The sequence below is a fragment of the Nymphaea colorata genome, chromosome 11 (genome assembly GCF_008831285.2).
Source record: "Nymphaea colorata isolate Beijing-Zhang1983 chromosome 11, ASM883128v2, whole genome shotgun sequence".
NCBI lineage: Eukaryota > Viridiplantae > Streptophyta > Magnoliopsida > Nymphaeales > Nymphaeaceae > Nymphaea > Nymphaea colorata.
The window spans coordinates 4,162,572-4,176,952 of NC_045148.1; the positions used below are offsets into that span (position 1 = coordinate 4,162,572).

The window sequence follows — 14,381 nt, forward strand, 5'->3', positions numbered from 1 at the left end:
AGTCTACAATTTACTTGTGGTTTTATGATTGTTGCATTATTTGTGATGAATTATACAATGTTCCTAGCCCCAACATCTTTTCTAACGTTATAAGTACATAATGAAATTATAAAACATCAGTGGTTTTGGAGTATTGGATAACCAATGTCTTAAAACTCGATGACTTAAGACTCGACTTGTCATTATTCACTCGTGACTTGGTGGGTCTACTTGGTGACTTGGGCTGGGTTTTGTTAACTGTTCTTTTTGAAACATATATATACTTGTCATTTAAATATAAAAAGGTTGTAAAATGACTTGCTTACATGTATAACTAAAAAGTAGGTCGACCTAACATTAAGTAATAAGAAATCAGACAATTAAGCTGTTATTGCTACTCTGTAGTTGATACTTCAACAAAAGTGAGTGGGAAGAATCAATGTATCAACGAAAAACAACATGAGAAAAAACGAGCATTAAAATCAATACGTTCAACATTTACAACTGTCCAATAGTTAACAAACTCAACATGTATGAATATATTCTGTAAAACTAAAAGGTTAATAAGTAAAGAGCCCAATACTCTAAAAATTGAAAGAAATAGATAACCATACTTGAACTTAAGCCTAATCAGCTTTAACTTTTCATTTCAGATATTCAAATTTGATAAACAAGCAATAATTCAAAATCCTTATATTTCAGCAAGTTAGAAGATTCACCTCAAAAATTTGGTAATTAAGTAGTTAGTTGCCAATCACCTTATTGATTACAAAATATAAAGTTTATCAACGGATTGCACCAAGTCAATTAAGTTTGGGCTACTAACCTACTTCAATCCTGGTAAGAGACAATGTTAAAAACTTAGAACATGGCACTTAATGTTGCTGCAAACTAAGTTCAATTATAACAGTACAATCAACTGCTTTACTGGTAAATCCCTCTTTGAAATTGTCTATTGGAATTCTCCTGCACATGCGGTTAACTTGTTTCCTATGTTTCATCCATCTGATGTTGACCCTAATGCCTTAGACACAGTGGCGAATATCTATAACATCCATCAACAAGTTCAACAAAAACTACAAGAGAGTTATGATTCATATAAGGCCAAGTCACTTTTGAAGTCAGTCAGCTTGTGTGGGTCTATTTGCAGCCTGAATGATTCCCTGATGGAACCTACAATAAGCTAAGTCCTTGTAAATATGGTCCTTTTTAGATCCTCCAACGTTTGGGGAAAAATGCATATCTCCTTAAGCTCCTTGAAAATTGGAATATGCTTCTCCAATATTCAACACGGTCGATCTATTTTCTTATTGTGACCCAAACAAATTGTTAGAATCAATTCAACAGGCCCAGATCAATTATATGCCAGACCCTATGTCACATAGGTACGGGTACAGGTGCCGGTTGCGGCTACGAACCATTTTAAAAAACTTGGGTGCGGAGGTACGGCCATACACACACATGCACATATACATATATATATCAAAAAATTTCAAACAAACAAATACATATGTATACATATATATATATATCAAAAAATTATAAACAGAATAACATAGTCATAAATCATAATCCAAAATTTATCATTCTTAATTCTCATTCTCCTCAATCGCAAATTTACTGCTCAACTGAGACCGAAGAAAATCACGCGTGTACAGAAGCATAAGCACAAACCAAAGAACAACATAGACTTTTACATAACAAGATAAATGAGCTAGCGAAGCAGAAAACAAATCCCAACACTACGAAGCAAGAATGAAGAAAAAAGAGGGAAGTGAGACATTAAAATGAGGGTTTCGAAAATTTTAATGTTAAAATGGTTTAAAAAGTTAAAATGTAAAAATCATTAACATTAAAATCGGACAAATTTGGACTTAGTCAATTTTGACAGAGTATGAAAAAGTCGAAAATGACATTGGGTGCATCGACCGCACCCGGTGCGGTCAACGCAGCACCCCTGCCGTACCCGTACTCGTGTCATACCGGTACCGTGTGGGTACTCCTCCTTAGGAGTACCCGTGTGACAGAGGTCAGGCCACACCTTCTCAACACTAGGTTTACAGCAAGACACCTGTACAGGTAGTGCACCTATGACAGCAGATTCTGTTCCAGTTATTGGTTTAGATTAATCTATTGATTTTGAACCTTTTTATTTTTATTAGTTTCTGTTTTGAATACGAAAGTCCAAAATGATTAGAAGGCCCTATTTAAGGGCACGAGTTGATATTTTCAGACAACTACTGAAGTTGATCAATAAATTTAGCCTAATTTCTTCATCAATTCTTTCTTTTCTTTTCTTTTTTCATTTAAATTACTTTTTAATTCCTCTTTGAATCACATTACTGCAGGGTTTAGGGTGAGGATCCCAAATCACTATGTCACTATGATTGTCAACAACACTAATACACAGCCAAGAACAAAAGAAAACTCCAGGCAGTAGGCCTGAAAACAAAGGAACCTTGAAGAATAAAGCAAACTGTATCTAAATATCACATCTGTGAAAAGCAGCTTAATCATGTTATTGAATAGGGGTTCTATTTATACACAATGAGACGAAAGAGAAAGGGGAGATGGCTGAAGAGAACTAGCCATCGTGCTAGATCCATGTTCTATTTCCGCACAATAGAGTAAAGGGAGAGGACTGAAGAGAACTTGACATTGGGCTAGACCAGGGTGAGCTAGATGCTAGTGAAAAAGTAAGAATTACAATAAACAAATGAGTGAAATGAACTTAAAAAAATTACAAGAAATTCTTATATTCAGAGATACATATCAAATTTGTATCACATATACCTATATGAATCTATGATCACACACACACACACATATTAGTAAATTTACATATAATCTAACACCCCTTTCTCAAACTTATGGTGTAAGAAACAAAAATTGAAAATGAAATTGGAGAACATAGAGCTTTACTGCAGAAATGAGCAAGTTGAAAGTTGAAACTCTGAAACCAGACATGGTAATTTGATTGTTTTCTTTAGACTTTCTCCTTAATAAAGTGACAATCTATCTCAATAAAATGTGATTTTTGACAATCTATATAAAACTTTTATTATCACAACACCTTTATTTGGCCCCTTTATATTAGTCCCCATGTCTAGTACAAGTTCTCCTAGCCAAATGATTCCCATTGGTGCTGAACCCATTGTTGGGTACTCTGCGTCTGTGGATGACATAGAAACTTTTTGTTATTTCTTATATTTTCTTGAGATTAAGGATTCGCCTAAGAAAACACATAAATCAGTTGTTGAGAGTCTATTATTGGAGTCTTCCAGCCGGTGTCTATCTATATAAGCAATTAAACCTAAGGAAGATGAGGAAGGCAGAAAAACCCCCTCCTTCATTGTTCCTTTGATATATCTGATGATTCGAAAAATCACAGAACTGATGTTGGAGAATGTTGGAACTGGCTTACCCCATGGATGGCATGAACAATCTCAGACAGGAGGTTTGTTGCTAAGATCGTATGAACTATCTGTACAATGTATACCATTGTCAAGCTTCATCCACCTCACGAATTTCTAATGTCTTGTTGTCAATAATCCTTGCAGCAAACCGGATTTGGGATATAAAATAACTTTTAGTAGAACAAGCTGCTTCATTACCTAGAAAATAGGTAAGAAAGCTTGAACCTTCATTTCAAAAGCCATTTGCAACGATTTTGGAGTCCATATGGAACCTTCTTTAATTTTAATATTTTTCCATATGGAACGTGGAAGTCTTGTGGAGCATCCATATAAACTTCTTCCCCAAGTTCTCCATTCAAATAAACATTTTTTACATGTATTCAATAAGCATTCAATCTTTTAATGGATTCAAGAGCAATGCTGGTTGTAATGATGGTCACTTCAGCAATAGGGACAAATGTTTCTTGATCCCATACTTTTGATTATATCATTTGGCTGCTAATCTGACCTTGTATCCTCTTAAAGACCCATTATTCTTGGCTTTACTTAACGTGGGAAACACATTTACGCGCAATTGTCTTTTTGCTAATGATAAGTCTCATATTTCCCAAGTATTGGCTTTGTTAAGGGCGTCTAACTTGTCTATCATGGGCATGGCATCTTGCCATTGTTTATAGTCTTTGGCTTCATAGAATGTGGATGGTCCAAAATAGGTATAGAACTATACATGCCATATATTTAGGTGCAAAGGTCCCATAAGACACAAATCTATTGAGAACTTTTAAGTGTTCTTGTAGATCTTCTAAGGGTTATCACAAGAGGTGGGTGGACTTCAACTGTTAAGGGACTGGTGTACTCTACACGAGTGCTTTCATGCTGGGTTGGAGTTCTATGTCGTCTGTGATATGTTATGAGTTATGACTCATGAATTCTTTAGGTGCTCCACTCTTGATATTACTTCCAATGCTATTCACATTTTCTCAGCATCAAGTGATTCATCATGAAACTTGGACAGATATTTAAGCTAGGAGTAATCCATATTAAGACATCTAAACAAGGAGTAAACCATATTACCTTGAGTTGTTTTATTTATTTCAAACCACTTTCACTTTCAATAAAAGAAAATGTCTTGGAACAATTATTTTATCATTTGTTAAATCGTAACATTTGTAACCTTTTTAGCTATGTCACACGGATACGGGTACGGGTATCCTATGGATACGGGTACGGGTACGGGGACACGGCATTTTTCAAATTTTAGGATACGCGGATACGGCGAATATTATATTCAAAAAAATTAAAAATGATAATAAAGAAAGTCTCAAACAAAACATTGTTCATCACCAATCTCAAAAGTGATAACTGCTAAGACATAAGCAAGAAAGTCTCAAACAAAGTGGCTGTGCAATAGACGCAGCTGATCCAGAACCTCCAGAACCACAACTTGTAGGTTGAGACTGAGACACTGTTTTTCCTTTCCTCGCCATACTACATTAAACATATAATGAACATAAACATGCAGTTACAAAACATATAATGAACATAAAACGTCTGAAATAAAACAACCGAGGAAATATGCATACTATCATGTTATAAACTTCTAAAATTAACATTTTATATGTTAATGCCATCTAGATTGCATGCTAGAAGCCAATAGAATCATTAATTTCCCAACAACAGCCGAGTTCATCTATAATATCTAGCTGCGATCGACTATGTAGCTGAACCTGCTACATATCTAGCATCATCAACAACAACGAAGGCTACATATCTAGCATCATCAACAACAACGAAGGCTACATATCTAGCATCATCAACAACAACGAAGGCTACATATCTAGCATCATCAACAACAACGAAGGCAAAATCCCCAAATCGGCAAAATCCCCAAATCCCAAAATCAAACAAAAAAAAGAAAATATCGCACATAGCAGTGAAGAATAGGATCCTTAACCGTCCAATCTTCAAACCAAAACATCCCAAAATCGGTAAGAAATACCCAATCTAAAAAATCCCCAAATGAAAGTTGAAACCCTAACTTCTAATGTCGAAAATAATAGATAAAACACTTACCTGTCTGTCACCGGCTGCCGCCGGACGCCACCAGATGTCGCCGTCGCCGTCGCCCGCCATTGCCGAACTGTGCTGCCGTGGAAGTCGTCGAGGTAAGGAAAGTCGACTGTCGGAGGGTAAAGTCGCGTAAAGAGAAAACGACGGTTTAAAAGAAAATCGGGTTGGTTTGGATCGGGTCTGACCCAGACCCGATCCAAAACGTATCCTACGGTGTCCCCGTGTCGGGATCCCCGTGTCGGCGTGTCGACGCCGGTACTTGACCTTCCCAGCCGTATCCGTGTGACATAGCTTTTTAGGTTTCTAAATATCTAATAAAATCACATTCTATAGTCTTTGAACTTAATCTGTTAGCCATGTCATTTAACACATAGCGTTTCCAAGCTTAGGATTTAGGTGATCCAACTCATTCCAAATGATAGTGATTTCCATTTAGTAGTATTTTATATTTTTCTCTCCTTCTTTAGTGTTTTGAGCTTTTTACATTGAGAGATTTTTTCGGGCCATATCTCTTTGGGTTAACATCCCTTTGAGATCTTTCCAAACTTTACTTGATTTTTCATAATATAAAGATTTTGGGCTAACTGAGGTTCAATACTATTATATATCCATTCCTAAATTCTTGCATTTTTGGCCTCCCAATCATCCAACTTTTTATGGTACTTATTCATCCCCAAAGAAACTTGCTTTGATTTGCATTTCTAGACATTTTGCCCATAATGCGTTATTGGGTCCATCAAATTTAAAAGGAGCTATGTAACTTCGACCATGGAAATTTATGGAATCCTCCATTGAAAATCTTCATTCTGCCAAATCAAAACTTGTCGAAAAGCTTTACAAGCGGATGGCAGTAGAAACAAGCAATCTTTATCAGCTCCGGAGAAGGATAGATGATCGCAAACAAATCCAAATAAGATTCTTGATTTTCAGCAGGAATAGAAGACAGCAGTCCAGCAATATTAATGACCACACTGGCACAGGAAAAGAGCAGCAGTATGAGTTCTTGATGACAGCACCCAATGAAATGCCCAGAAAAAGCAGAGAGCACTGATACCAAGCCGAAAACAAAAGTAAACCAAAGGAACTAAGGCCTGAAAACAAAGAACTCTTGAAAAGTGAAGCAAACTGTATTCAAATATCATAGTAGCTGTGATAAACAGCTTAGTGACATCCATAGCCATAAATATCGTTCTCGGGTTTTTAACAGTGAGGTTTTTTTCTGATATTTTTGGACAAAGTTGTTTTTCTGATAAAAATTCTGGGGAAATCTGGGCAATTTTTTTTTTAAAAAATGTGTGTTTTTTTTTCGGGTATTTCTTATTTTTATCTTATTTCTCTTTAATATTGCGATTTTTTGAAAACATCATAATATTTGTGGCTATGGTTGCGTTGGCGAATAGGGGTTGTATTTACACACAACAGGAAAAAATAGAAAAGGGAGAGAACTGAAGAGATGTAGTCGTTGGGCTAGCTCCAACATCTGGCTCTAGCTTGGTTAAGAAATATTTGACCAAGCTGAGCTCCGCATAACAGAAAAAAGTAAAAAAATACAGAAAAAATAAGTGAAACAAACATAAAAAATTACTAGAAATTCCTATATCTATATGCATGCATGCATGTGTATGTATGTATGTGGGGGAGTTATATGCTGCCATGTGCTCAATGTTGCCAGATAGCTAAAAATTAAAAATCTGTCTCTAAAAAACAGCCATCATATGACCATTGGTGACAGTTTATGATGTAGTAATGGATAATGATGTTTTTAGCAACAATTGGTGGTACTTCTAGCGGTAAATTTTTAATTTGTAGCCATCCAGCAACATTCGGCATATGGTGGGATAGAATTTTTGCACACACACACACACACACACATAGTTACATGTAATCTAACAATGAATGAGATCTTAGCTTCAAAAACAGATCCTTTCAAGGCGTAATTAAGTTCTCATTCTTGGTGAGTCAAGAAAGACAACTTAATGGTGATGATGAAGTTAGGCTTGTTTGCAAAGATACAGTGTGGCTTTGTTGACTTACTTGAAGGTCTGCATTTACTATGGTATAATCCTGGTTTCACCTTGGCATACATTCCCTTCTTGAGAACATGTGAGTGCACTTTTATGCCATTAGTTTGATATTTGTGTGGTTAACCTTGAACAAGAGAAAGTAGCCACCAACTCTTCTACATATGGCTGATGTTCCTCTTCAAATGCATAGTGGTTTGTCCATATCGTAAGGCAAAAACTGTTTTGCTGCTGTTAAATTGTTGAAACCGTTCATACTAGATGCTAGTTCTTTGAATCTCATATATACAATTTCTTTGGGGAATTTCATATAATTTCTAAGCTAGCCTGCAGACTCTGTAGTCTAGGGTGACCATGTTAACATGATTGAGAGCATCTCATATTGGTTACTTGACATGGTTCAACGTATAAGTTGGAAGACGATGCAATCTCCAACTAAGTACTTCTGGTTCTAGGGAGATCAATGATGACTCCCGTTTATCTTTCAGTAGGCCATGCGGTGGTTTGAATGATAGTACTTTGGTTGGTTATTGTGAGCCTTCCTCAGTATGGTTGATAGCATCTGCTGGGTGTACAAAGTTGGCTACAGAACTAAATCTGTTAATGCATTTAGGGGACTAGCTAGCTTAGGAAATCACTTGTTTAACAATATTTATCCGAAGACTACATAGTGAGTGCCTGGTCCTTACAGTTACTTCTTTTCCTAGCATGACCATTTGTTTGATAGGGGAGCTAAAAGATGAAAATTTCTACTATAACAATTCTCTTATAGTTTTGTAAGATTTGCTTAGTGATAACTTTTTACAGTTCTTTTCTTTAGCGTGACTGTTTGATAGGGGAGCTAAAAGATAACAAGTGATACTATTACAGTTTTATTATAGTTTTGCAAGAGTTTCTCAGTGATCTCAACTTTGTATTCTACAATAAGTGTAGACGTTATTATAGACTGCTTTGGTTGAACATTCTTTTTCCATGTTAAGTAGGAGCTTTGCTTGGAATTGTTCTAATACGTGCTTCTCCAAACTGTTGTTGGTATTATTATTACGATTATTATAATAATTTTTAGTCCAAAATTTTGATTTGTTTCTATATGCTTGGCATCTAGCTGAATACTAACTTTTAAAAACTTACTGCAGACGCTGATGATGACTAGCGCTTGATTATCTCCTCATCCGAAATATGCACATATTTTCTCGTTGGAAAACTTCGAGTGTGGGTTTTGAGGGTAAACGGTGAAGTTTGTTAAACTTCAAAATCATTGTAACTGTTTAAGCACTTTGCCATTTCAACTTTTCCAAATAAGCTTCCTTGTAATGAAATTTCAGAAATGAGAGAAAACAAATTGAATCATTTTTCTATACTCTAGCTCTTCCTCATAATCGACATAGAGGAGAATTCTCAACTAAATAAATGAGCGGCATGCTTCTGGGCCTGGGGTTGAATTAAAGGATCACCTGAACAATATTCTGGGTTCTTCCCTGACTAGGACTTAGCTTGATTTCTCTCTTGCAATGTCATGGAAGGCCTTATGACCAATTTAGGATGATGGTTTACTATTGCATATTTTGTAAATACAGTCCACGTATTAGGTGTATTTGTATATGTATACTCAATAAGATCTTATTTTTGCCAGAATGTGATTCTGGCACTTCAAGTCATCCCCTATAATGTTCTTTTGTATTTTCTATCTACGTCTACTTCAAGACAAAAACCACCTCAACTCTGATCTGCTTATTTGCTGACTATGCATCTTCCACTTTCATGGCAATCTAGTAAACGCCTGGTTCACCAAAGCGCGTTAATTGCTGGTTGTTAAGTAAACACCTCTATTTAAGCTTGCCCAACTTTGAAGACTGTAAATTGTGTTCCAACTAGAGGAGTGGTTAGGGCAAGCCGGGTCTCTTCATGTTCAGTCAATTCTACTGGATGGAATTTGTAGAAATCACCCCTTGATCAATAATTTTCCCTTGGTTAACATGTTCATACCTAGCAATTTTATCAGTCTTTTAGCACTCCAATATTCTCTGCTCTTTCAGCTCAGCAGACGAAAATCCTTAGGGGCTGTTTGGGAACAATAAGTTTATGTTACTGTCTCATGTACATAACCCAAAAATTAGTTAGATTCATTGACCACTTAAAAAAAGTGTTTTATGAAACAATAACAATGTGTTATTTATGCCAAATAGCCCCTCAAAAGCATTTGTTATAATCTACTCTTACCATGAAAAATCAGGTGTTCAGTTTTGAGACGGTCGAAAGCACAAATGAATGCGTACAGAACGATTACGTTTTACAGTTCCAGTAGCTAATGGCCGTATGAGAAATGATATTGACAATCATAATGGTGATCGAGGACTTTTGACTGAATTTTTACAACACGGGAGACGAAAGTGATTGAAATACTCGGAGTCTCTTTTGCATTGCATGAACTGTGGAACAAGTTTGTTGGATAGAATGCAACCATGGCGCATTGATACCGACATTTATTTTGTTAAACATCTTCCTAAATCACGTACCCTTACTGCCAAATATGTCATGTTCATCATCGTGGCCATCACTGCCATTATTTTCGTCAATGCAATCGAAGAATATGGTTTTCCTTCCTGCATTAGGTGTCCTTCATCCATCAGGTATGATCTGATTTTAACCTGTTCATGGCAGCTTTCATGAGGACTGAGTTTGACACATAGCCACAAATATCGATCTCAGGTGGTTTTTTTTTGGCAAAATTGTTTTTTTTGGGAAAAAATCTTAAAAGTTTTTTTTTTAAATAAAAATGTTAGGTGAAAATACAATACATGAAAAATTAATTAGAGTACATAAAAAGCATTGACCTAAAATGATAAAAAATGATAAATTAACAAGCATTGTATTGCATACAGGAGGTCATGTTAAATAACTAAAACTAGAGGAACTAAAAATAATGAAACAAAAGTTGGAAAAAATGAAAATACAAAAAATGAATGAAATATCGTGAAAAAATCATGTTAAAATCGTGAGAAATTGATTTTCAACTTTGTTTTAAAAAATATCGCTATGTTTTCCCTTTTAATTTTTTTTTTTATTTTTTCGCTAATATCGTAATATTTTTTAAAATTATTGCGATATATGTGGTTATAGTTTCACATAAATTAAGTGGTTCCATATGGAGCTGGATATGGTTCATGAAATTATATCAGACCACAGCAAAGGTGAAGTTCTTAGGAACAAAGTTTAGTATATATCTTCTTAGTTGGAGGCCTCAGAGCTTTGGTCTTTCCTATAGTGGGTCCAATCAGACTCGAACTCAGGATCTCCTGCCCATGAATCCTGATCATGGCATTGTCATCTGGATCCAGACCACCCAATTTTAACAGATTTTCCCATCCATTGACAAAACATCCTGCCAAGATCTTAGTGATACAGAATATAATATTATTGATCTGGAAGCCAAATAAAGTGACATCACTTGATGGCAATGGCTGCCACAATCAAACAAATGCTGGGTCCAGAGACTCACCGATGGATTGAAACAACACTCGTCAATTACAAGTTCAAGTTTGCAATAAGAAAATCGAGGCCAGACAGCTACGTGCATGACCACCAACTCAAATAAACCAGAAGATAAGGCGTGGACTAATGTTTTCCCGTAAAAAACAATTAAAGATTGATCTAGAGAAATGTTGCCCAGCAAGAATATGCCACATATCGCAACAAACTGTAAACTATTTAAAAATGATCATACACTCAACCTCAGAAGCGAATGAGAGGAACATTGAAAATAAAGACTAAGCAATCTTGTGCTACAATCAAACACCCCCCTTCAGCCCGAGAGAGGGAGTGTGAGAGAGAGATTTCTTGTGTGAGTGATGGGGGAAATATTTTCCTTATTCGTGCAAAGGACGGCAATGCATGATGGGCTTAATATAGCTGACCAAGTCAAGTAACCTTAACAAGAAAAGGAGGATTGCAATTCAAACGCGAGACAGGAGTCAAGTGGGTCGTGATTTGTGGACTTCGCAGGGTTGGACAACGAGAGGTAAGGAAGGAATGATCGGGCCCAAGTTGCAAGAACTTGATTTTATAACTTCCAATTATCTGACAGAAATTGGAAAAACATCCTGCATGTATTTGCGCTACTTGGATCGAGGCAGATCCATTAGTTGAATATGGGTACTGAAAGCACAGATCCGATTCATTTACATCACTATTTGAATGGAAATCATATGAAATTTGGATCATGGCACACCCGTTCATAAATAACAATGTGTTTGATCAAGCCAGGCCCTCAAGGCTGCTGGAGAAATGGATCATATTCGGATCTGGCCCATATCTTGGTCTAATTGAGAACCACGCCAGCCATCACGGGCAAGAATCGTGGCACATACTCTTCTAACTCGACCAAGTAAAGTCCAAGCCTTCCAAGTTGCATGTTTCTTTTGGAAAGGGCAAAGAGAAAGGATCTGCAAAATCCAACTTAATTTCATCTTTTTTTTTTGTCAAATCCATGTGAATTGATATCTAATAAATGAACTTTGAGAGAAATTGTATGACAAGAAGCTAGACGTACATGGCATGTATGACAGCTAATATGACCAAGATGGGGAACTAAATTTTAATAATCGTTTGAAGGAATCAATGGCTATTTTAATGCAACAGTGGGGAATACAAGGCCCTACAGGCCAAGTCAGAATGTGATTGGGATTATTGTCTACATCTAAGTCCAACTTTACTTAGGTCAAAGCACCTCCTACAAGGAAAGTACCTTTTCTTCTTTAATCCCACTACCCGAGCGAGAGCCGAATCTCCCCTCCTTCCCCTTGCCCCCACGGTCCAGAGCTGGGTCGGTACTCTTTCTTTTTAAATCTTCTTTAATTTAGTGAGAGAAACAACCAAACTTTCAGGGGCATTGCCGGTAATTGGCCGCCGCATAAGATGCATGTTCACATATTGTGTTCTAGTTGTCTCCAAGCCGTGTAAGACCCCTTAAATATATGTCACCGGCGATCATTAAAGATTTGTCCTCACTCTACTTTTGTGGAGCCCTTGTTGATTTGTTCACTGTTCTTCATACATTTAACTATTTAATTTGCAAGGAGAAATTCTTGAATGCATGGACATGACTGTGGTATACGAGCTAGTGAGAAGAAAGCCTTCTAGAAGATTCTGGATCAAAATGATCTTTTCGGTTTCTTTTGTCAATTGAGATACTAATCGTGTTGAAGATATGGAAATATGTTCACTTTGATTATAACTCTTAAAAGAAATGACCATAATCTAATGCAAAATCAGCAAACATGTTTGCTCCTGTGTGTCAATGGCGTGTCCATGTTTGTGACATGCATGCGACGAAACTGCGGCAGTATCCGGTTGATGTAGCAACGCAACCAGCAGTTATGTCGACAAAGTTAATAAATGTCACTGGTGTAGGTATACATTAAATAAGCAAAACAAATAACAACCATGATCCAATAATGTCCAGAATCTTATTTATGTATAATCATATTAAATCCTTTATATATATATATATATATATACACACACACATATTTGGTAGAAACTTTTTTCGAGAAAAATAAATCAAGGAAAACATGCATGAAAAAGACAGGAAACAAGACCTGAGTCTACATTGTCCAGTTCAGTGGAGTAGACCCACCATTCCGCTGATGGTCAAAGCTCCTGACCCAACCCCTCATCCTCTAGGACACGGGGAGATCTGTCATCTACCACCATTAATTAGTCCTGATGTCAAGCCATGCAGCATGATTAGACGATTACTCTATACTGTCAAGATCACTTGATTTGAATTTCAGATTAATGTATCGCAGCCTAATTGGGGTTTGCAGTTAGTGGATTTGAACTATAGCAACAAATTTGACTGACTCTATCGTCTTGCTTAACATTGAGGTTGAAAATTGAACAGCCGAGAAAATCAAACAGCGCAGGTTGATTGACTTAAGTTCATTCTCAAGTAATTGGATTGATCGAACTCAGCTTTCCAAGTTCCAATTTGATAAAGTTTCACTTGCATGTAAGGATGTCAGCAGACCGGATTTGAATTTGATAATTTTTAAACATATCTGCTTTTACGGATATTTACATGAAGAAAAGTCATATATGAATCCGAATTTGAAACCGGATTTGAATTTGATAATTTTTAAACATATCTGCTTTTACGGATATTTACATGAAGAAAAGTCATATATGAATCCGAATTTGAAACCTGATTTCCAATTTTTACATTCATAACCAAATCTGAATCTGGATTTTGAACCAAATCCAACTGATTTTCAAAATGTAAAAGCATTGGATATATGATATTTGTTTAAAACTAAATTTGATCCCAATGTTGATATGATCAGATACATTTATGTATATCAGAATCCAAATCTAATCAGATGTAATTTGTTAAATCCGATCCAATCCAATTTGATAATCAGATCTTACATGTTTTTCCATACCTAATTTTTTCAAAAATGGTTCGGTCGGACATCCGATCCAAATCGGTTGTATTGATCACAACCCCACATGTATGGCTTTCTTTAGAGTCAACGAGTCAATATACTAAAGCTAAAACTTTGATCAACTTGGCTTGTGCTTACGAGATTCGAATCACAGTTTAGCTCGAGCTTCCAATCAAAAGTCATATTAATCAGTCCATGGGCGAGCTTATAGAAGTTCGTTCGAACTTAGAGAACAAACATATACTACAAACATATTGAGACAATGCTGATTAATTAGTGGGCATCAAGTCATAATATCATGAAATTGTATGTATGTCAACTGCTTACAAGTTTAGCATGATATGAGCTAGTCTTGAAACAATCGTTTGATTAAGGAGCCCAAGCTAGTGGACCAGAACACACACAACCATTTCATGCTTCAATTTAGAAGCATGATCAGATTATAGATATTA

General features: G+C 36.1%; 1 protein-coding gene across 1 annotated transcript in view; it reads left to right on the plus strand.

The window, feature by feature from the left end:
- LOC116264923 (uncharacterized) overlaps positions 1–8,844 on the plus strand; it is a 28,298-nt gene extending 19,454 nt beyond the window's left edge. Inside the window, exon 3 of the mRNA XM_031645384.2 lies at positions 8,623–8,844. Within this exon, the coding sequence (XP_031501244.1) occupies positions 8,623–8,639 (17 nt within the window). The 3' untranslated portion in view covers positions 8,640–8,844. The remainder of the gene's footprint in view (positions 1–8,622) is intronic.
- The last annotated feature ends 5,537 nt before the right edge of the window (positions 8,845–14,381 follow it).